The sequence below is a fragment of the Microcaecilia unicolor genome, chromosome 5, assembly GCF_901765095.1.
Source record: "Microcaecilia unicolor chromosome 5, aMicUni1.1, whole genome shotgun sequence".
Classification (NCBI taxonomy): Eukaryota; Metazoa; Chordata; class Amphibia; order Gymnophiona; family Siphonopidae; genus Microcaecilia; species Microcaecilia unicolor.
The window spans coordinates 340,797,621-340,821,863 of record NC_044035.1 but is presented as its reverse complement, the minus strand read 5'-3'; the positions used below and the strand labels follow the sequence as shown (position 1 = coordinate 340,821,863).

Genomic DNA, 24,243 nt, shown 5'->3' with positions numbered 1-24,243 from the left:
CCCAAAGGTGCTTCACACTTCTTTCACACCACCATTGGAGTTTGAAAGAATTCACAGGACACCATCGTTTATTATACAAGGAGCAAAGAAACCGAGACCAATAGTGGCAAGATTACTAAGGTATCAGCATGCACTACAGATACTACAACTAGCAAAAGCTAAACCTCCTCTGAAATTTGAAGGCCACTGTGTTATTATTTATTTATAACATTTGTATCCCACATTTTCTCACCTATTTGCAGGCTTAATGTGCCTTACATAATTCCGCAAGTGGTGATTACCAGTTCCGGATAGGAGAAATACATAGTTGGGGCAAAGGGACAGATTAGGTTAGGTTACAAGAGGAAAGTTTGTCCTATGATAAGAGCTAAAGGTAATAGGTTAAATTTCATTCATGACAAAGAAAGCTTGAACAATTAGGATCATTAAACTGGAAATCAAGATAATTAGCAAAAGCAGTTGAGTACATGTTGTATAGTTGCGTTTTGTTAATTTGAATTTATGATGAGTTGTTATTGTATGCTTTCTTAAATAAATACGTTTTCAATAGTTTATGGAAGGTCACTATGTCGTGTGTTATTTTTATGGATTTTGGTAATTCATTCCAAATTTGCGTGCATATGTAAGAGCAGCTGGATGCATATGTTAATTTATATTTCAGTCTCTTACAGTTTGGGTAGTGGAAATTCAGGAATGTTCGTGATGAGCTGGTAGAGTTCCTGGTTGGTAGGTCAATAAGGTCTGACATATATCCTGGAGCCTCACCATGGATTATCTTATGAACCAGGGTGCAAACCTTAAAAGAGATCCGTTCTTTTAAAGGGAGCCAGTGTAGTTTTTCTCGTAAGGGACTAGCATTTTCATATTTCATTTTGCCAAATATGAGTCTGGCTGCCGTGTTCTGTGCAGTTTGAAGTTTTTAAATAATTTGTTCTTTGCACCCAGCATAGATGGCATTACAGTAGTCTAGCTGGCATAATACTAATGATTGCACCAGTCTGTACAATGCTTCTCTTGGGAAGAAAGGCTTAATTCTTTTAAGTTTGCACATGGAATGGCTGATTTTCATAAAAATACTATTAACATAGTAGATGACGGCAGAAAAAGACCTGCACGGTGCATCCAGTCTGCCCAACAAGATAAACTCATATGTGCTACTTTTTGTGTATACCTTACCTTGATTTGTACCTGTCCTTTTCAGGGCACAGACCGTATAAGTCTGCCCAGCACTATCCCCGCCTCCCACCACCAGCTCTGGCACAGACCGTAGAAGTCTGCCCAGCACTATCCCCGCCTCCCAACCACCAGCCCCGCCTCCCACCACCGGCTCTGGCACAGACTGTGTAAGTCTGCCCAGCACTATCCCCGCCTCCCACCACCAGCTCTGGCACAGACCGTAGAAGTCTGCCCAGCACTATCCCCGCCTCCCAACCACCAGCCCCGCCTCCCACCACCGGCTCTGGCACAGACCGTAGAAGTCTGCCCAGCACTATCCCTGCCTCCCAACCACCAGCCCCGCCTCCCACCACCGGCTCTGGCACAGACCGTATAAGTCTGCCCAGCACCATCCCCGCCTTTATTTTATTTATTAAAATGTATTTACTGCATTTCTTGAAGGAATTCCCTCAAGGCGGTGCACAATAAGAATAAACCAAACACGAGCAACAGACAACTTGACAGAAGGAAAAGGTTCTTAGCTATTCGTGCACATCTAAAAAGTATTGGAACCAGATATGGTTTATTTTTTCCAGCAACTATGAAAATAACAATGAATAATGTCACCAAATCATTTGAAGATCCTGAGGCTCTAATAGAATATTTAGATCAACAAGGTTTTGCTGCAACGGATATCTCTACAAGGAAATCTGCTTCTGCTTCATGATCTCTCATTAATTTAAGTTAATATTTAAGTTTATTATAGTGAATTGATGTCAGAATCTCCTATGTTATTTAGATTAGCATTATTACTGTATCATTTTACCTTAATGGGAAGTTGCTTCTTTTTGGCTGTAGGTTCGGCTTGTGTTCACACTTATGAAGCTGTTTTTATTATGTGGTTAACTGCTTATCCAGCTGTTGTTTTTGTTATTGTTTACATGCAGTTTTTGTCAATTTTTGAAAGGCTGACGCAACTTCCTATTTCCGCAAGGGCGGGACAGACAGCACGAGAGAAGGCCCGACGGTCCACATTTCTTTTACGTGCAGGGCAGGCGCGAGGGGCTGCACCTCGCCTCGGATTCCGACATTCTTTTTAAAGGTAGGGTGCGGGAGCTGGTCGGGGGGGGAGGGGGGGTGTCGATGCGCCGAGGGGGGGGGGGGATGTCATCGTGCTGCACCCGGGGGGGGGGGGGTGCAACGGCGAACCGCCCCGCCCCAGGTGGCAGCCCCCCCTGCTATGCCACTGGCGCTGCATATGTCTAGTAGCACTATAGAAATAAGTAGTAGTATACACTAGCTCCTTGCTGTCCTGGAATCCTATTGAGTGTAGCAATTGGAGTTGAGAATTAAAGGCTTGAAATAAATGGCTTCATGAATAGAGTCAAGAATTGTATGCCCTGTGTGTCTCTAAGGTTGGTCATCCCACTGCAAATGAAGTTATCAAAAAATAGGTTTTAGGTTGCTTTCTTGTATTGTGCATTTTATTTTGTTATTGTTGAATTCAGTTTCAATGCTGCAGCCATAATAAAACCATTATATTGTTGTTGTTTAAAAAAAAGCCTTAATTTCAGTGACTGCTTAACTAGTGAACGTGCCCATATAAAGTTCATCTTCTCAGCGTAACAATTCTTTATGTATTTGCTGTGCTTGCAACCTTTTCAGGTATGAAAATTCCATGGAGGTCCAGGTGCATGTCCGCTTCGACTGAGGCACGGGCGACCTCTGTAAATGTCTTACCATCTAGCATGAGTAGAAAGGGGGCTTTCGTAGGGTCAGAAGTCACAACAGTTGACAAAACTAGACCTGAAATTGAGATACCGATATTAGAAGCGTGCTCAGTCTTCCAAGTTTCATTTGCTATATAGTGTATCTATTTTTTTTTTACTTTATTGTTATTGTTTTCGAAAGGCTTAAGCCCGTAACATCACACCCTTTGTCAGCAGTAACTGCTGTTCTCAATAATGCATGTCCAGTGTTCAGACAGATTGTGAAAATAATGCAAAACATACTAAAAACTTTTAAATGGATTTTGACCTGTAGTGTCCAGTATGTAAAAGGGAAGGGAAGGGAAATGGGACTTGATATACCGCCTTTCTGAGGTTTTTGCAACTACATTCAAAGCGGTTTACATATATTCAGGTACTTATTTTGTACCAGGGGCAATGGAGGGTTAAGTGACTTGCCCAGAGTCACAAGGAGCTGCCTGTGCCAGGAATTAAACTCAGTTCTTCAGTTCACCAGGACCAAAGTCCACCACCCTAACCACTAGGCCACTCCTCCACTGTTGCTACTATTTGAGATTCTACATGGAATGTTGCTATTCCACTAGCAACGTTCCATGTAGAAGTCGGCCCTTGCAGATCACCAATGTGGCCACGCAGGCTTCTGCTTCTGTGAGTCTGACGTCCTGCACGTAAGTGCAGGACGTCAGACTCACAGAAACAGAAGCCTGCGCAGCCTTCTACATGGAATGTTGCTAGTGGAATAGCAACATTCCATGTAGAATCTCCAATAGCAGCAACATTCCATGTAGAATCTCCAATAGCAGCAACATTCCATCTAGAATCTCCAATAGTAGCAACATTCCATGTAGAATCTCAAATAGGGAAATGGGACTTGATATACCACCTTTCTGAGGTTTTTTGCAACTACATTCAAAGCGGTTTACATATATTCAGGTACTTATTTTGTACCTGGGGCAATGGAGGGTTAAGTGACTTGCCCAGAGTCACAAGGAGCTGCGATGGGAATTGAACTCAGTTCCCCAGGATCAAAGTCCACTGCACTAACCACTAGGCTAAAAGGAAGTGTCCGGTGGCAGTAGCTGCTACACAGATAAATCCTGCTGACCATGGACATCCTCAGATTTAAATTTTTTTTTTTTTTACATTTTTGTATCAATCAATTTTTATTAAAGCATAAAACCACTTCAACACAGAAAAGCACAATAACAATGTTTTCAACATCATAACACTTATGTACTACCTCCCTGCTTGTGAACAAATGTGCCTAAATTAACCCCTCTCCCACATAACCTCCCCCCACTCCTCCTAGCCTAAATTCCACTGAATATGAGTGCCCACTGTTGGATCTTCAGCAAGAACTTCAGTCATCAGATTTTTAATGGGATTATCCAGATAACGTCATGAACATCACCACAATCTGGCCACGGCTGTTTCCAGATATCACTAGGCGGTCCGATGGTGATATTCATTGCATTAATCAGATAACTGGTTAAAGTTGGGACTGCAAACTGTTTGGGTAGGTATCTAAATGCCACTGATATCTGGATCCTGGTGGCGGTCAGTGCTGAATCTGGATGTTCAGGGCAATAACTGCCACTGAATATCCAAATTGAATTCAGCCATGGTGACTGGCATTTTAAAAAAACACTGATCACTTTGGCCAAATATTGGTTGTAAGTATAATGTGGGTCTGTTTGTGACACCCGCATCCCTCACTCTTATATCTGAATCCAAAGATCTGTATCTGACTTCAAGAAAGCTTGGGATCTCTTAAGGGAGCGGAAGGAACGGTAGATGGCATGGATAGGCCATGTGGTCTCTATCTGTCTTCATTTTTCTGTGTTGTAGATCCTGCTGTACTTGTCAATCTGTGTTAGATGAACTGAAACTACCTATACACCTGCAATGTTTCTCACCTTCATCTTCCTCTGTGGCATTAGGACTTGGAACAAAAAAAGGCTCTGCAGGCCAGCAGTGCTCCTCCGTCCATCTGAGTTTTTCTCCTGTGTGAATATTGAACTTCACAATCTGAAAAATCAGGACGCAAGGAAGACATTTAGAGCCCAAGCTGAGATGTTATCACTTATTTCCACTTCCAAGTTATGGCCACACACACTAAGTTATTGCAGTGGTGTTTCCACTTTAAAATGTCCAGTGAGTGTAGCCCCTGGATCCCATTTCTGAGACCAGCTTAATTGCCCACTCAAAAATAGTCAGTTTCCAGAATAGCTCCTGCCTTCATACAAATTAGGAAGAGTTTTCCTCCAACCCTACCGATCCAATTTAAATGCCTGTACCCTGCAACACAACGAAACCAAAGCTCGTAATGGATATATAATAACTCTTCCTCTCTACGATTCCCTAATGTGTCTGTACACACGAACCTTATTCTACCACAACTGTATTTGTTCATACCGGAATTGGCAAACACCTTTACGGTACTATGTAAGCCACATTGAGCCTGCAAATAGGTGGGGGAAATGTGGGATACAAATGTAACAAATAAATAAAATGATCTACAGCTTAAGATAGCAGAACTAGATAGACTTCAGGTGGCTGATATTGAGACCGCGAGAGTTAGAGAGGCTACTCTAGCAGTTGACGCTGAACCTGGATATTCAAGACCGGGCCATTGCCAGTGACTGGCATTGAAGATCCAGCTTATTTTGAGTGGTTTAAAGATAACCAGCTAAGTCAATATTCAGACTTCGCCGTTTATCTTTCAACCGGCCAAAGATCTCTACACGCTTTCATGTGGCAAAATACAACTGCTAAACCGGGTTTAAAAATCAGTGGATAGACGATTATATCAGGAGAGGGAGAGGAAGACCAAGGATGGTCAAAACAGGAAGCAGGTGCTGTCAAAAGCAAGTTGAAAAAGCAAGATTTTTATAGCAGTTTTGAATTTGGGTAATGATATTTCTGCCCAAATGGGCAAAGGGTCATTCCATGTCAAGTGGTCTGGTGGTCCCTGCGCAACCATCACAGATTTCAATGACATTTTCTGTGAACATTCATACATGTCCCCAATGAACATTGGTAAAGTTTTACGTTCGCCTATGCAATACTTGCTGAGACATAGTAATCTGTTTGACCCCATACTGCAGTCTTCGCGCAGGGACCACCAGACCACTTGACAAGTTCCAAGTATGAGGAGCAGTGAAAAAAAAGGCCTGATTTTCTGGTTGATACTATTACTACTTATCATTTCTATAGTGCTACTAGATGTGAAGTATAGTAGGAAGGAGTAGCCTAATCGTTAGAGCATCCTGCTGAGAACCAAGGCATAGAGCTAGAGGTTACCTATTGAAATCCCCCTGCAGTTGTTTGTAATTTTTTTTTTTTTTTGCGAGCCCTCCAGGTACAGGAAAATACCTACTGTATCTTCCCTTACTCCATTCAGTGGAGAACTGCTCAATCTGAGCACCTTTCTTACACCTTGATGTGCCATGTTTAACTATGGATTTCCCTTTCCCTTCTGCAATCGGAGTTGGATGTCCATCTTTTGGCCCCTCCCTAGTCCTGCCCAAAACACACCCCTTGCCATATGGATGTACTGCAGTTTTAGAGATCCATATTTTGGCTTTCTCAAATTGGGCTTTGGACGTCTAAGTGCCGGTTTTCAGATATCCAAAACATAAATAGAGCTAAGATAAACACCTATACATGTCTGATTTAATAGACCTACCACCCAGAAACGCAAAAAGATCTTCCCGAACCTTCCTCAATCTCCATTTCCCCAAGTGCAAAGGAATAAAATACAAAGCATTGCACGGATCGACCTTCGCATACATGAGCACACAAGTCTGGAATACACTACCACGCAATCTGAAAACGATCTATAAACTGACCGACTTCCGCAAACTACTGAAAACCTATCTGTTTGAGAAAATCTACGGCAAGAATCAAAACACATGAAGTCCATACAAACCAATAGATACGCACCAAAACACTCTATCCTGAACTCTCTTCTCCCGTATCCTCACCACCCTTAAAACCCTACCCACAAATAAAAATGTTAGACCTTTATGTTCCCTCGATATTGTTTGTCCCCCTCTCAATTCACCACTGTTATCCTCTGATGTTCTATTCCCAAATGATATCCTGTATTTACTCTGTCTTCTATAACTCATAACGTAATCCATAATCGTACTGTAACCAATTGTACTTCCATCATTCTCAAAGGATTGTAAGCCACACTGAGCCCGCAAATAGGTGGGAAAATGTGGGCTACAAATGCAAATAAATAAATAAAATAAATAAATAAATATACCTCCGTTGGAACAGGCCTCCACTGTACGCCGGCTGCGTAGATGTAGCTGTATTTCTTGCCGTTGTAATCATAGTTTATTCGAGGTAGCTCAATTCCTATAAAGTGAAAAAAAAAAAAAGACACCAATAACGTGAACCAACTGGTCCCTATATCCGGCCCCTCCAAATGACGCACAGATTACGATTTACAATAAATTAGTACTCTAACCGATGAAACCGATACTTCCTCTGTGTACGTCCATGTGCTGCACAAGCCAGCATGTTTGAAAATATAAACGAGATCAAATAAAAATGCTACCAACAGCAAAGAACGACAATGTGGATGCAGCAGCTGATTTGTTGGCTTTGTTTTGGGTGTACGGGGATGACGGCTGCGCGGGGGAGGTGGGGCTGAGCCAGCTTCAACTTTTTGACGTCATGCCGTCTCCTGTTCTCAATCTAGCCTCCTTGGTCCAAGCTCAGACTTGAGGATTTTGCTCGGTTCTCATGGATTTAAAAGGAGGTTTCTGGAAACAAGACATTGCTCCTGGAAACTTGATGAGAGCCTGAGGTTACCATGTGGCTCCAGAAAAAGGAGGACACATTGATCCAGTCCAGGGTTTGCTTCCATTGAAAGCAATGGAAGTAAAACCCAGACTGGCTCATTCTGTCCTCCTTTTTCTGGAGCCATATGGTGACCCAGGAGACCCATGTCTCAACCTAGTGACCTTACTGAAACTGGTATTCTAACCTGGACCAGATTGATGATGAGTATCGTGATGCACTGAACTTGCTTTCCCCTATTGGACTAGATTGCTGAGAAGTATCTGTGCTCCCAACTTTAAGGGAGCCTGTGCACTACTACAAGGTGAAATGACAGCTCATTAACTAATTACTTTATGCACAGGTCTGGGATCTGCCCCCAAATTTGCATGCCAAACTTTGGGTGCCATTTATAGATTTCTCTCCTATATGCTTATCAGGTTCAGCACAGATTCAAACACTCAACTTCTCAAAGGTGTGCTGAACTTGATAAGCATATAGGAGAGAAATCTATAAATGGCACCCAAAGTTTGGCATGCAAATTTGGGGGCAGATCCCAGACATGTGCATAAACTAATTAGTTAATGAGCTGTCATTTACACACCCAGCTGCCATTAGTTGCATGCCAGCAGTTACACCAGGTTTCAGCAGGCATAAGTGGCATGCCCTCAGGCACGAGATTCACACTAAACTAGTATTCTGTAAAGTGTAGTATGCCAAGGACGCCGAGAGACTGAGTCGGGCCTAGGGCAAGGCTACCGCCGGGCCCCTCCAGGATCATCACAGCCGCTGGCCCCCCACAGGATCGTTGCTGCTGCCACTGCCCCCCCCCAGGATCCGCCACCCCAACTTCTCCGATCGCTGCTGCCGCCTGCCTGCGGTAACTGTTAGGAACCATGGCTGGCAGGGATCCCAAGGCCCCGCCAGCAAAAGAGTTCATCCTCCAGTGTTGCTCTTCTTCCTTGTGCCGCATGGCCTTCCCCTGCGGCTGCTTTTTCTCTCAGGTCTTGCATGTATGGCCTGAGGGGAAAAGCAGCCTGCAGGGAAAGGCAATGCGGCAGACTGTGAAGAAGAGCAGCTTGCTGTGTCTGTTCCTCCAGGTCCTCGCCAGCCTCAAAGGAGGGGGGGGCCCAGCGCCAGAGTTTTGTCTCTTCTGCTCCTGTCGGGACTCGATCACTTGGGTCCCGTCAGGAGCAGGAGAGAGAGAGAGACTCCGGCACCGGGGAATTTTGCCACCCCTACCACCCCGTGCAGGTCTTTTTCTGCCGTCATCTACTATGTTACCCCCTCTCGCTGGCCCTGCTCCATGCTGAATGCCCTCTGCAGCATATTAATTTAGCCTGGATCTTCCCAGCACCATTTATAGAATTTCCCCCATACTTACCTGGATGGGACCTGACCTGTTTGAGGTATTTGGAATAACCGCAGAGGACAGTAAACCAGTTGCGGTTTCGAGCTTAGAGGGAGCTTGTGTTATGTGTTCTTGTGATTTACTGAAGATAATGTGAACCCACTGTGTAAAAAAAACCTCTGCTTTGAATCCTGAAATCCTCTTTTGTGTCAGTTTCCAGTCTCTGCTCCATTTCTCCAAGTGGCTCCTGCTGGCATCAGTCCCCTATCTGTGGGTAACCTAGGGATAGCAACCTGATCCAGTGGGAAGGAGGAGGGTTGAAGAGGAGCTGATTTGGGGAATTTCTTTGCTTATTTACTTAGGGGCCCTTTTAGAAAGGTACACTGAAAAATGGCCTGCGGTAGTAGACGCCCGTTTTGGGTGTGCACAGAATCATTTTTCAGCGCACCTGTAAAAAAAAATGCCTTTTTAAAATTTTTGCCAAAAATGGACACGCGGCAAAATGAAAATTGCTGCACATCCATTTTGGGTCTGAGACCTTACCGCCAGCCATTGACCTAGCGGTAAGGTCTCACGCGGTAACTGGGCAGTAATAGTCTACGCACATAGAATGACGATTACCGTCCATGCACCAGAAAATAAAAATATTTTCCTGCGCGCCTATCGGACGTGCATCAAAAATGAAATTACCGAAAGGGCCACGCGGGAGCTGGGTGGTAACTCAAAATTGACGGGCGTTGGGCGCGCATAGGCGCCTGCACAGCTTCGTAAAACGGCCCCACAAAGAGGTAGAAAACTGCAGGCAGAATCCAAAACTGGACTTAACAGGTCTTTATGTGTTATGTTAGTATGATCCAGTGCGTTTTTTCTAGTGAAAAAGGTGCCGGTACTCAAATGCAAGGCCACCCTTCAGGGGTGGGGTGATCACTGAGGGACCCTCCCCACAATAGCTAGGCCCCCTGCAACCAGTCACAGAATCTGTGACAAGGCAGAATTGGTGTGTAGAGTCTGAGATCTTTCATTAAAACTTGGGGACTGTGGGTCAATTTTAGTAGACAATAGAAAAGGTACCGGTACTCAGTACCCCAAGTACCCCCTCAAAAAAAGCCCTGGTATGATCTGATTCATATTGAAACCCTGTGCTGTACAGGATGTTTGCATGTATAAAGAAGAGACTTACCTGATCTGCCTGTCTGTGTTTGCATTTTCACTCTTACCTTCACATAATACTTCCGGAATACAGTAAACGACGCCTTCTTTTTCCTTGACCGCCTTTGCAGTTACTAGTGGAAGTCTAACTAAGTTCACACCAACTTCTGCATTCTAACAAATAAGACACGGAAGCAGTTAAACTCTTCAAAGTTGATGCTCTTTAGTCTCGCATTGCATTTTTCTGAAATTTTATTTTCATCCTTACGATCTGTGCTGCTCCCGTCACAGCCCTTTCCCTGTCTGACACCCCTGAAATTCCTTTCCTGCTATAATATACTGAAATATTATTTGCTAGGGGAATTATTTATTTTGTAAATTTGATATACCCCCCTTCTAGGTTAAAAAAGACAAAGCAAAATGGTTTACAATAATGGTCCAGCTCAAACATCAATTAAAAATATAAACAACACATAAAATACAAAAACACAACAAAACCACATATGGGTAACGCAAGTACTACATATATCTTTAAAGAAAAAGAGAATGCAAAGGTTTTTTTTTTTTCTCTTCTTGTCAAGTTGTTGAGGCTGAACTAGGGATTTAGGATTCATTTGAGCCTTTAATAGTTTGGCGAACAATTTGAAGAACTAATTTGGACTTTATATATGTTCGAAACAGTGTATATGAAGATCTGTCGTGGAGAGTGGCAGTTTGCACACTTCTATATGTTTCTCAAATGGCAAAGCAAGCTACGACTGTGGAAGATTTTGAACATGTGATAGTTTTTTTTTTCGGGTGGCAGTTTCATTAATAGTGGACCTTGCAATACTGTCTCCTGAATGATAATCAGTACCAGCATAAGATAAGTAAAAAAAAAAAAGTCATTTATTTGTGCAATGGTTTACCATTGAGCTAAGATGAAACATTAGTTAAGGTCTTTTATGTTCAATAAATATTGCACTGTGCTGGACTCACATATTTAAGATTTTCAATCAGAAATATGCAGGAGGTGCGATGATTGTAAGGCGTAAGCTCGTCATCTGCTGGGTATGCTTGACTTCTGAGCACCAACATCAAAAACATGTTTAAAAATTTGAAATTTAGGAATTAAAAAAGTTAAAATGTTTTCATCAGTTCAAGTCTCTTTGATAGATGAAGTGATGAGCTAGTGAAATTCTAATCTAAAGGTCTTTAGCACCTAAATTCAATATATGGTGCTCAAAATAATGTGTGCAATTTAACTGAATGAGTCATTTGGCACCAGGGGCGTAGCAAGACCTCGGCGGGAGAGGGGTCCAGAGCCCAATGTGTGGGGGGGCACATTTTAGCACACCTCCCCCACCGCTTCTGACCCCCCCCCGCTGCCGCCGCTGCAAGGTACCTTTGCTGGTGGGGGTCCCTAATCCCCGCCAGCTGAAGCGTTTATCTGTCCCGCACTGGTCCCGTACTTACTTCCTCTCCTGTTTTCAGCATGCCAAGCACTGCACGCTCCTGTTAATGAAACTGAGCATGCGCAAGCATGCTCAGTTTCATTAAAACGAGAGCATGCATGGCGCGACTGGAAACAGGAGATGAGGCACGTGCGAGACCAGCGCGGGACAGATAAACGCTTCAGCTGGCGGGGTTTGGTGTCGGGGACCCCCACCAGCTGAGCTGGGGGCACCAGAGCCAATTTGGGGGGGCCCAGGCCCCCCACAGCTACGCCACTGATTAGCACCAATAATTGGGCGCTAACAATTATTGGCGCTAATTGGCAACAATTTTAATTTACACAGGTATTTTTCTAGTTGATAGTCTATAAAGATGCGTGCATAAATTCTTAGCACACGGATCTGAAAATGGGGCATGGACATGAAAAGAGAATGGGCCAGTCAGAGGCATTCCTAGAATTTGTGCGCAGTGTTATAGAATACGGCGGATCCGCATCTAATGTAGGTGCAAGGATTTAGACCAGGTTTCAGTTGGTGTAAATCCTTGTGCCCAAAATGAAGTGCGGATCCCGGCGCTATGCGCCATTCTATAAATGGCGCCCAACTTACAGCACCATTTATGGAATAACACTTAGTGCGTTTTTTTTCATTGCCCAAATTTGGATGCAATTTACTGAATTTAGCCCTAAATCATTTTTTTAAGTGCTCTAATCTTGTTTCAGTTTGTAAGGAATTAGTTATAACTGTGTACAAATGGTGCACTCTGAAAATGCTGTAATAAAGTGTTGATACTTATGTTTGAAGGACTACTAAACAGGGGCGTAGCCAGACAGCAGATTTTGGGTGGGCCTAGTCAAGAAGTGGGTGGGCACCAAGTGTTCTCCTCCCCCTCCCCCCCATGTGATGAGGCCAGTATCAGCAGCTTAGGAAGCTTAGACTGCTGAAGTGAGCAGTGTTTTCAGCACCATCAGGGGGAGGCCTTCAGCTGGCGGAGCTTGGGATCCCCACTAGCTAGCACTAAATATGTGCTGCTGTTGGGTGGGCCTGAGCCCTAAGTGGATGGGCCCAGGCCCACCCAGGCCCACCTGTGGCTACACCACTGCGTACTAAAACACAGAGAAGGAAAGAAAAACGACAGGGTTTTTTGTGGTCACCTTGTCATGCTGCAGTGGAATAACGAATCGTTGGCAGATGGGGGTGGAAGCAAAATTGCTGCTAGCGTCAAAGTCTTTTTTCAGGTTTGCTAAGTAGAACATATCGTACAAGCTGCTGTCTTTGTAGGCAATCACATCAACGATAAGATGGCCGTCCTCTTCGTAGGCATTTACATGATGAAACACAACCAAAGCATTGGTGTAGAACTTTGACAGCACGGGCTTTTTCGTTCTCTTATCCACCACATGAATCCATGTCTGAAAGATATCAAAAGAGCTGGGGGTAACCTAAGACGTAAGCTGTTCTGAAAGAGATCATTGATAACTTTTTCCACCAAGAATAACATTAACAATGGAATATAGGTTTGGATTATAGCCTCTGATTTTTCTACCTCTCCCCACCCCCAACCTTGTCACTCATTCCCAGGGCATTTTTGAGGGGGTACTTGGGGGTACTGAGTACCGGCACCTTTTCCATTGTCTGTTTTAATGACAGCGCTCAGGCTCTACACACCAATTTAGTCTTGTCATAGATTCTATGACTGGTTGCAGGGGGCCTGGCTATTATGGAGTGGGTCTCTCAGTGATCACCCCACTCCTGAAGGGCGGCCTAGCAGTTGAGTACCAGCACCTTTTTTGCTAGAAAAAACACACTGCTCATTCCTTTTCCTGAAGAAATAGTGCAGGAAGTTGGCATACTGTGATGTTAAGCCTGTTTCCTAAAAAATGAAGACCATTTGCTCAAAATCTCAAATGAGTGGTTAAAGATGCAAATTTCTGGATTACTAAGGTCCGTTCTTCAGGTAACCACAGAATGCAAAGAGAGGGCAGCTCCTTTGAATCTCTTTATCTTAATAAAGGCAGCCTCTACTCAATATTTCTGTAGGCTTTATGCTACTTATTTTTATTTTAATATTAATATACACCAATTTTACTTAAATAGAAGGGAGCTCACAATCAATCTACTATATATATATGCTCAGCTTCAATTTATTTTCTTTACACCAATTTATCTCCAGGATCCCCTGACTCAGGAAGGCATAATATTTTTTTAGGATCAGTCAGATAAGCCTAGCATATATCAATAAGGGGTGTAACGTAATCCTCATCAATCCTTATAGACACTTCCTTTAGTATTTTCATTTATTTAAATATTTTTCTTTTTTCTTTTTCAACACGATTTAACACACTAGAACTAGATGTATTAAATCTAGGTTTATCATTCGTTCCAGCGGTTCCTCATGATCCATTTAGAACTAGATTGCTTTATATCGGTTTTTTAGACTGTTACAAATCAAAAAAATGTTTTCTGATCATCCTTCTACAGTGGATATTTCGATATGTAAACCGAGATCTAAATGGTACCCTAATGTTACTGATCCTGTAATTAATACGTTTTCTAAACTTGTTTTACATGACCTAGATAAATTCGAGACTGATAATGTTAAGAATAGGATCAGATATAATATGTCTAAAGTGGAGAAAGAAGCTTTGCAAAGATTAAGTAAACGCGAAGAGATTTATATCTCTCGCGCTGATAAAGGGGGTGCCATTGTCATTCAAAATATGGCGGATTATCGAAAAGAAATGGATAATCAACTGAAGAATGATAAATTCTATCGACAATTGGAAGATGATCCTACTATCGAATTAATGGAAAAGATTCAGGACTTGGTTAAACCTGCAGTACAAGTCAGTATGATAACTCAAAAAGAATCAGACTTTTTATGTATAAAAAGGCCGTCTAAGCCCTATATATATTTGTTACCGAAAATTCATAAAAATCTGGAGGTTCCTCCTGGGAGACCTATCGTTTCTACATTCCATACAGTTTTAGAACCTCTATCAAGCTTTATAGATTATTTTCTGAGAAATTCAGTGAAGAAAATAGCATCCTATGTACAAGACTCTTCGCATATGTTAAAGCTGTTGAATGATATACATCATATTTCAGATGAATCCTGGCTAGTCACACTGGATGTGACTTCCCTTTATACTAATACTAGTAAAAAAGGCCCGTTTCTGGAACGAATGAAACGGGCGCTAGCAAGGTTTTCCTGGGAGTGTGTATGTTTGAGAGAGAGAGAGAGCCAGAGTGAATGTGCGGGTGTGTGACAGAGTGAGACTGTCTGTGTGACAGTGTGTGTGTGAGAATGAGAGTGTGTGACAGGGCCCCCTCCCCTGTTCCTAATGCCCCTCACCCCGTTCCCTCCCCTCCTTTTCCTCCTCCTTCCCACACTTTGGGTTCCTTAAGGCTTTCAAAAGTCTATGTACCCCCGTGGCCCTAACGCCCAGTATCCGGATACTCCACCGCTTTCCTCCTCACCCCTCCCCCAAGATGTAATACTTTCACGTCCTTTATTTAAAAAAAAAAAAAAAAGTGTCCTATCTACCCTGTGTACAAATGCCCGGCATTCAGATTGTGTTCCTCTCGTAAATTTTCATTTCTTTCATTCATTCAGAACTTGACCCCCCCCCCCCCCCCCCCCCGAACACTTTTGGTTCCTTCAGTCTTTTAAAACTGTCCTATGTACCCTGTGTGCTAATGGCCAGCTTTGAGATTGTTTTCCTGTCCCAAATTTGCATGTCTTTCAGTCATTCACAACTCCCCCCCCCCCTTCTCCAGTTTAACACTTTAGTTTCCTTCAGTCTTTTAAAATTCTTCTATCTACCCTGTGTCCTAATGGCCAGCATTCAGATTGTTTTCCTTTCCCAAATGTTCATGTCTTTCAGTGGTTCAGAACTTCCCCCCCTCCCCCCATTTAACACGTTCGGTTCCTTCGGTCTTTTAAAACTCTCCTATCAACCCTGTGTCCTAATGGCCAGCACTCAGATTGTTTTGCTTTGCCAAATTGTCTGTCACTGAGGTCAGTGCGTGCCTGCCTAGCAGACCACTTCTGGCAGGCACGGTCCCAGGCACATCCTGTTGGAGGTGAGAATTATTATATAAGATACCTCAGGAATCAGCGCTATCTGTAATTGAAACGGTCCTGGAAGAACGGGTCCCATCCCCACGTATCTCTACGCCTTTTCTGATGGAGTTAGCCAAATTAGTGATAACATCGAACTATTTTTGGTATAATAATGGATATTTTAAACAAATCCATGGTGTGGCTATGGGACCTACGTTAGCTCCTTCTATAGCCAATTTATATATGAATAAATTTGAAACATCTGAGTTTTTTACATCATACATCCCGGTTTGGAAAAGATTCTTAGATGATATATTTTTTATTTGGCGTGGGACACAGGATGACCTTCATGAATTAATCGGTTGGATTAATTCAATTAATGAAAATCTTAAATTTACAGCGACATTTAATCAATTATATATAGATTTTCTTGATATCCATATGATGAAACAATGTGAAGAATTAATTACAACTATCCACTGTAAACCGACAGATCGTAATAATTATCTTCACTATACTAGTTTCCATCCACTTCATTTGAAAAATAATCTACCTATAAGTCAGTTTTTACACCTAAGAAGACTCTGTTCATCAATAGAAGACTTTAAATATCATTCAAAGAATCTTACTAATAAATTTCTTATGCGTGGATATCCAGCTAAGATTATACTTAAAGCATATTTGAGAGCGCGCTTTGCACAATGTGAACTTTTCTTGGATTATAAGAATAATGAAGAACAGAATCGCCTGGTTTGTATTCTACCATATTCATCTATGACTAGATATATTGTACAGATTATTATGGCACACTGGCATGTGATCCAGTTGGATGGACTCTTTGGGGAGAAACCTATTATTGCCTTTACAAGATCCAAGAATATTGGTGAAAGTTTGTCTTGGAAAAGATTATATAGAGATAAGAGAAGCGTATCTACAGTAAGCCATAATATATGTGAACATTGTCAATGGTGTAATACTTCTATAACAGGACCTGATTGGATTGATCCGCAATCAGGCAGAAAAATATCATCTAGATTTGAATCAGATTGCAATACCAAGATGATCATTTATGCCATTCAATGTCCTTGTAAAAAGATCTATATTGGACGGAGTATGAGAGCTATAAAAACTAGACTCACGGAACATAAATCAAGGATTCTTAATAGTAAGTTTGAAGCACCTATAGTACAACATTGGGTAGATCACCAACATTCTGTACAGGATTTACAATGGCGTGTGATTGATCACGTAAAAGAAGGGTGGGAGGGTGGAGATATTGACAGCTTGCTTAATTTTAAAGAGCAATATTGGATATTTTCTCTTAATACGATAGAACCTTATGGGTTAAATCTTGAAATAGAATGGCAAACATTAATATGATTTTCGCTGATTAATAGCTGTGCTTTCCTGAGATATACTAGATTTAAATAATGATCAGCTGTTCTGCCGATGGAAATGGGAGCGACGCTATTCGTCACGTGATACGTGACATGATATAAGTTTGTTGAAAAAAGAACGTCGGCCATCTTTGATGGAGATCGTTTAACATATTTGTGGTGAGTTAAGATCTCTTTTTATATCGGGATGAAAGAAGATTAATATATGTTGAATGATATTTTCTTTTTTTAGGAGACTACCTTGAAACAGCGTTTCTTAACGCGAAACATGGATCTGTGTCGGTTGACATCTGGTCTCCAATTGTATACATATAAAGAAATTTAAAAGCTGTAGCTGAAGTCAAAAGCTAAGTATTTGAATACATAAAGAATATATAAAGAATGAAGCTATTATTAAGCTTGAATGTGTGTTAAATCGTGTTGAAAAAGAAAAAAGAAAAATATTTAAATAAATGAAAATACTAAAGGAAGTGTCTATAAGGATTGATGAGGATTGCGTTACACCCCTTATTGATATATGCTAGGCTTATCTGACTGATCCTAAAAAAATATTATGCCTTCCTGAGTCAGGGGATCCTGGAGATAAATTGGTGTAAAGAAAATAAATTGAAGCTGAGCATATATATAGTAGACTTATTTTTATTTTAGCAGACTAACATGGGTTCACCCTTTGAATTTTCCAAGCTTAGTGTGGTTGTGTTATTGTACGAATGAAGACCAACATAAAAGTTCAGATGATCATTTTTCATTAGACTAACGTAATATATCTTTGATTAACTTTCAGGAGCTCTCCTCCCTTTATCACTTCTGCAGATTGAGCTGATGAAGGACATGTAGCTCTTGGTAGCTTGTCACGAATAGTCTAAAATCGACTTTCGTGAACAACTGGTTTTTGACCTTTTATTTCTATGCATTACTAACATCAGCTAGCATAATACATAGTAACATAGTAAATGACGGCAGATAAAGACCTGTTTGGTCCATCCAGTCTGCCCAGGGGGACAATTCCCACCAAGAACTCCCCCCAACCGTTATTTTCCCACCCTCTCCAGCATTTTTTTTTTTTAACCAACTGTAGATTCTTTCTTGTATCAGGTCTGGAACAAGGAAGTTAGAGCAGCAGATGGATGTACACAGAGGACATATAATAACAGAATAACTTTGCATAGGTAAAGTAGTAATTTGTTATAAATCATAATCAGTGTGTCATTTTGAGGGGCTCAATTAGGTTGAAACCTAGTTTGGGGGGGCACTGCCCCCCTACATGAACTGCGGTTTGGATTTATCTATTTATTTATAATCCAATGTGTCCAGATGAACCAATCGTATACATCCCTGCCTTGAACAAAAGGGAGGCAAATGACCCCATTAACATATTCACTGAGAAGCCCTCAAGAGCTTTAAATTATAACTATTCTGGACCAAATAGGTTCCTGGAGGAAAAGTCAATACATTGTTATTAAGGTACACATGGGAAAGACACAACTTATTCCTGTGGTCAGTTGCATACATTCTTGCTCCTTGTGGGAGTCAACCAGGTATTTGTGGACCTGGCTTGGCCAGTATTAGAAACCAGAATACTGGGCTAGATGGACCTTTGGTCTGACCCAGTATGGCTACTCTCATTTTCTAATATAATGGAATATACCTGACATTCTGATTGGTCCAGGGGTTCTGACCCAGTCCTCGGGACACCTAGCCAATCACGTTTTCAGGATACTCACAATGAATATGCATGCACTACCTCAAATGTATGCAAATATATTTCATGCATAATCATTGTGGATATCCTGAAAACCTTAGTGGCTAGGTGTGTCCTGAGGAGTGGATTGAGAACTCATGTCCTGGACCCAAATTCATGACAATTATTATTTGCTGATGCATTGGGAAGATATATGGGTCCGGTCTTGATAGGTGAGCAGTATTTCAGATTTGGTGATTTGTGAAATGTGTCATACTGGTGACATCAAAAGTTAGAAAAATAATCCCCCTGATATCTAGTGTGAAAATGCATAGTTGGGATCTGTGTGTGAGATTTTAACTTTTATCGTGCACTGTAATCTGTCAAGGTTTATTTACCTCTTATTCTATTGAAACATAGAAAATGAAGGCAGATAAAGACCATCCCCCGAATTCTATAAAAGTTGCTAAAAAATTATGTGTGCAAATTTGGGGGCATGCGCCCAATTTCCGCATGCAATTTAATTGAATAATGAGCCAATTAGCGCTGATAGAGATTTTAACAAGCAATTAGTGGTGCTAATTGGATTTAATTAAAATTTATGCACGTAAATTTATGCACAGGTCCAAAGGGGGCATAGCCATCGGAGGGTCATGGGTGGATCGGGGGCGTTCCTTTAACTTATGAACATTGTTATAGAATAAAGGGGATCCATGTCTAATTTAGGTGCAGGGATTTACACCAAGGTTTCAGTGGTGTAAATGGTCATGCCTAAATGTAGTCGTAGTTCCTGGCGCTAAGCGCTATGCTATAAACAGCGCCTAACTTTAAGTGCTGTTCTTTTTAGCGCCAATTTTTAAGGCAGCATTTATAGAATTCAGTCCTATATGGCCTATCCTGTTTGCCCGTCCATGTCCTCTACTCTCCCTTCACTCCCTTAGAGATATCAAGAACCTGTCCCAAGTGTAAATTCAGATACAGTTTCCGTCTCCACCAGGAGGCTGTTCTACTAATTCACCATCTAGCTTACTTTCAAAAGAGAAGGACGCCCATCTTCCGACACAAATCGGGAGATGGGCATCCTTCTCCCGAGGTCGCCCAAATCGGCATAATCGAAAGCCAATTTTTTTGCGTCCTCAACTGCTATCCGTCGACGACCAAAGTTTACGGGGGCGTATCGGCAGTGTACCAAAGGCGGGACAGGGGCGTGGTTAAGAGAAGGGCGTCCTCAGCCAATAATGGAAAAAAGAAGGGCGTCCCTCATGAGCATTTGGTCGACTTTACTTGGTCCCTTTTTTTTCACGACCAAGCCTCGAAAAGGTGCCGAACTGACCAGATGACCACCGGAGGGAATCGGGGATGACCTCCCCTTACTCCCCCAGTGGTCACCAACCCCCCCCCCCCCACCCTAAAAAAAAATTAAAAAACATTTTTTTCCAGCCTCTATGCCAGTCTCAAATGTCATACCCAGCTCCATCACAGCAGTATGCAGGTCCCTGGAGCAGTTTTTAGTGGGCGCAGTGCACTTCAGGCAGGCGGACCCAGGCCCATCCCCCTGGTAAATGTGAGCCCTCCAAAACCCACTCAAAACCCACTGTACCCACACGTAGGTGCCCCCATTCAATCCCTAAGGGCTATGGTAGTGGTGTACAGTTGTGGGGAGTGGGTTTTGGGGGGGGTTGGGGGGCTCAGCACCGAAGGTAAGGGAGCTATGCACCTGAGAGAAATTTGTGGAGTCCACTGCAGTGCCCCCTAGGGTGCCCGGTTGGTGTCCTGGCATGTCAGGGGGACCAGTGCACTACGAATGCTGGCTTCTCCCACGACCAAAGGGCTTGGATTTGGTCGTTTTTGAGATGGGCGTCCTCGGTTTCCATTATGGCCGCAAACCAGGGACGACCATCTCTAAGGTCGACCACCTCTAAGGTCGACCTAAATGTTGAGATTTGGGCGTCCCCGACCATATTATCGAAACGAAAGATGGACGTCCATCTTGTTTCGATAATACGGGTTTCCCCACCCCTTCGACAGAACGTCCTTAGAGATGGACGCCCTTAGAGATGGTCGTCCCCGTTCGATTATGCCCCTCCACATGTCTAATAACCATTGGTAACCCATGCATAAGCCAGGGGTGGGCAACCATGGTCCTCGACATCCACAACCCAGTTGGATTTTCAAAATTTCCACAGTGAATACGCATGAGATCCATTTGCACACAGTGGAAGCAGCGCATACAAATCAATCTCATCCATATTCATTGCGGAAATCTTGAAGAGCTGACTGGGTTGTGGCCCTTGAGGGCTGTGGGTGGCCACCCCTGGTACAAGCAGTTAGACCCCGAACAGCAAGGCAACTGTTTTTCAGGCAGAGCTCAGGTACCTTTTCATCTTTATGGAAGCCGAGACAGGACCCCCAGTTGGCACCTCGGAAGTAAGCTGTTGCCATCTTCAGAATATCCAGTTTGAAGGGCTGCTCTATAAAGATAATGTAATTTTCTGACACCCCAAAGCTGTGGTAGTAACTGGGGTTGATGCGACTGTGGGATGGAATAGTGCAGACCACCTCTATGCGCTTCAGGCAGGAATTTGTCTTGTCTTTTTCTATGATGGCAAATATAGACAGAGAGGAGGTATTTGTTACATGGTTGGTCTTTCAACATGTACCTTGATTTTTTGCACTGATGCTCCTTGTGACCTTGGCCAGGTCACTTCATTGTCCATTGCTTCTGGTATAACTTAGCTTGTAAACCTTCTGGGGGCATGGAAATAGAGGGGTCCTTTTACTAAGGTGCGCTGAAAAATGGCCTGCGGTAGTGTAGACGCGTGTTTTGGGCGCGTGCAAAACCATTTTTCAGCGCACCTGCAAAAAAGGCCTCTTAAAAAAATTGTTGCCGAAAATGGGCGGCAAAATGAAAATTGCCGTGCGTTCATTTTGGGTCTGAGACCTTACCGTCAGCCATTGACCCTAGCCATAGACGGTCGGTAGCCCAACTGTTTGGGGGAGGCTAAAGGGGGCGGAGCTTACCTCCATACGCTCCGTGGCAGCGACGTCAATGAAGAAAAAGACTACAGGCTCGCCGCCAGCTTCTCCCTTCTCTCTGCACACAGTGTCCTGCTCTCGCGGAAACAGGAAATGCATCACCGCAGAAGGCGGGACACTGTGTGCAGAGAGAAGGGAGAAGCTGGCGGCAAGCCTGTAGTCTTTTTCTTCATTGACGTTGCTGCCACGGAAATAAAAGATCAAAATGCGCGGGGCGGGGGGGGGGGGGGTGGGCTGCATCACAAGCCACGATTGGGCTGGGGAGGCTTAGAGGCATATTTTCAAAGCACTTTGGGAGGCTAAGTTCCATAGGTTTCTATGGAACTTTGGGAGGCTAAGTGCTTTGAAAATATGCCTCTTAGCCTCCCCAAGCCTCTTATACGGGGCGCCTATGACCCTAGCAGTAAAGTCTCAAGCGGTAACCAGGCGGTAATGAACTATGCATGTTAAATGCCGTACGTGCGCCAAATAATAAAAAAACATTTTTCGGACGCTCGTAGCAGATGCCTGCCAAAAATGAAATTACCGCAAAGGCCACGTGGTAGCCGGGCGGTAACTCGGAATTGACGCACGTAGGCGCTTACGCAGCTTAGTAAAAGGGCCCCAGAGTACCTGAACTGTAACTCACCTTGAGCTTGGATTTAGAAAAGGAAGTATTTAAATCTAAAATCCAAACCCCGCATCAGTACTGCAAAATGGACTGGACCTTTCACCTCGCTATAGGCTTTTCCTGGGTGTTCATGTAGACATATAACAAGCAAAGGACCATGTAATAAAATATTTACCAAAAGCACCATTTCTCAATGTAGCTGGCGTGTTATTTACTAAGGGCTCTGGTATTAATCCGCAAATGAACCTTTTCCGTAGATGGGAAGGCGGTAGAACTAGAGGACATGAAATGAGGTTGAAGGGGGGCAGACTCAAGAAAAATGTCAGGAAGTATTTTTTCACAGATACTTGGAATGCCCTCCCGCGGGAGGTGGTGGAGATGAAAACGGTAACGGAATTCAAAAATGCTTGGGATAAACATAAAGGAATCCTGTTCAGAAGGAATGGATCCTCAGAAGCTTAGCAGAGACTGGATGGCAGAGCCGGTGGTGGGAGGTGGGGCTAGTGGTTGGGAGGCAGGGCTAGTGCTGGGCCGACTTCTACGGTCTGTGCCCTGAAAATGGTAGGTACAAATCAAGGTCAGGTATACATATAAAGTAGCGCATATGAGTTTATCTTGTTGGGCAGACTGGATGGATCGTACAAGTCTTTTTCTGCCATCACCTACTATGTTACTATCCTGCTTATTTTTGAAGGAGAAGGGTGCCCATCTTCCGACACAAATCGGGAGATGGGCGTCCTTCTCCTAAGGTCGCCCAAATTGGCATAATCGAAAGCCGATTTTGGGCGTCCTCAACTGCTTTCCGTCATGGATCACAAATAGCAGCAGCAGGATTTGAACTGGCCACCTCTAGATTGCAAGACCAGTGCTCTAACCACCAGGCCACTCTGCCACTCCTCCACTCCACTCCCTTGAAATTTGGCCATCCCTGTGGGGGGGCAGTATGCAGGTCCCTGGGGGGGGGAGGTATGTGTTTGTCAGCGGAGGCATAACAAAGGCGTGGACGTTCTTCTTTCAAACATTTTGGACGTCCTCAACTGCCCCCCACAGGGATGGCCAAATTTCAAGGGAGTAGAGTAGAGTGGAGCAGAGTGGCCTAGTGGTTAGAGCACTGGTCTTGCAATCTAGAGGTGGCCGATTCAAATCCTACTGCTGCTACTTGTGATCCAAAATCCAAATAAATAAAGGGGGTGTCAGAGGCATAGCAGGCATGGATGTCCTTCTCACAAACATCCACATCTTGGACATCCCCAACTGCCGTCACTTCCCCTCCTTAGGAAGGAAATCATGTGCAAATGAGCTAACAGCAAGCAGCTCATTTGCATGCAATTTTCTTCATGCATGCCCGTTCCTTTCTGGATCAGTGAGGGAAGGGCTTTTTCCATTTTTTTTTGTTACATTTGTACCCCGCGCTTTCCCACTTATGGCAGGCTCAATTACTACTACTACTACTACTTAGCATTTCTATAGCGCTGCCAGGGTTACGCAGCACTGTACAAGTTTAACATGGGGAAGGACAGTCCCTGCTCAAGAGAGCTTACAATCTAAAGGTTACAAACTATGTAGTCAGTGAAGGTATCATGAATTGGGAAGGTGGTTAGGCACCAAAAGCAAGGGAGAAGAGATGGGCTTTGAGTAAGGACTTGAAAATGCGGCTTACATGGGGCAATGGAGGGTTAAGTGACTTGCCCAGAGTCACAAGGAGCTGCCTGTGCCTGAAGTGGGAATCGAACTTAGTTCCTCAGGACCAAAGTCCACCACCCTAACCACTAAGCCACTCCTCCACTCCACATTCAGTTAGTGAGACCACAAATACTGGCTCC

At 43.3% G+C, this 24,243-nt stretch overlaps 1 protein-coding gene across 1 annotated transcript in view; it reads right to left on the bottom strand.

The window, feature by feature from the left end:
• Positions 1-2,625: 2,625 nt before the first annotated feature.
• The window catches only part of BCO1 (beta-carotene oxygenase 1), a 42,701-nt gene continuing 21,083 nt past the window's right edge, over positions 2,626-24,243 (bottom strand). Inside the window, exons 6-11 of the mRNA XM_030202655.1 lie at positions 21,151-21,371; positions 12,785-13,042; positions 10,266-10,371; positions 7,177-7,271; positions 4,820-4,931; positions 2,626-2,961 (exon numbers count right to left, since the gene is read on the bottom strand). Coding sequence (XP_030058515.1) covers positions 2,789-2,961; positions 4,820-4,931; positions 7,177-7,271; positions 10,266-10,371; positions 12,785-13,042; positions 21,151-21,371 — 965 coding nt within the window. The 3' untranslated portion in view covers positions 2,626-2,788. The remainder of the gene's footprint in view (positions 2,962-4,819; positions 4,932-7,176; positions 7,272-10,265; positions 10,372-12,784; positions 13,043-21,150; positions 21,372-24,243) is intronic.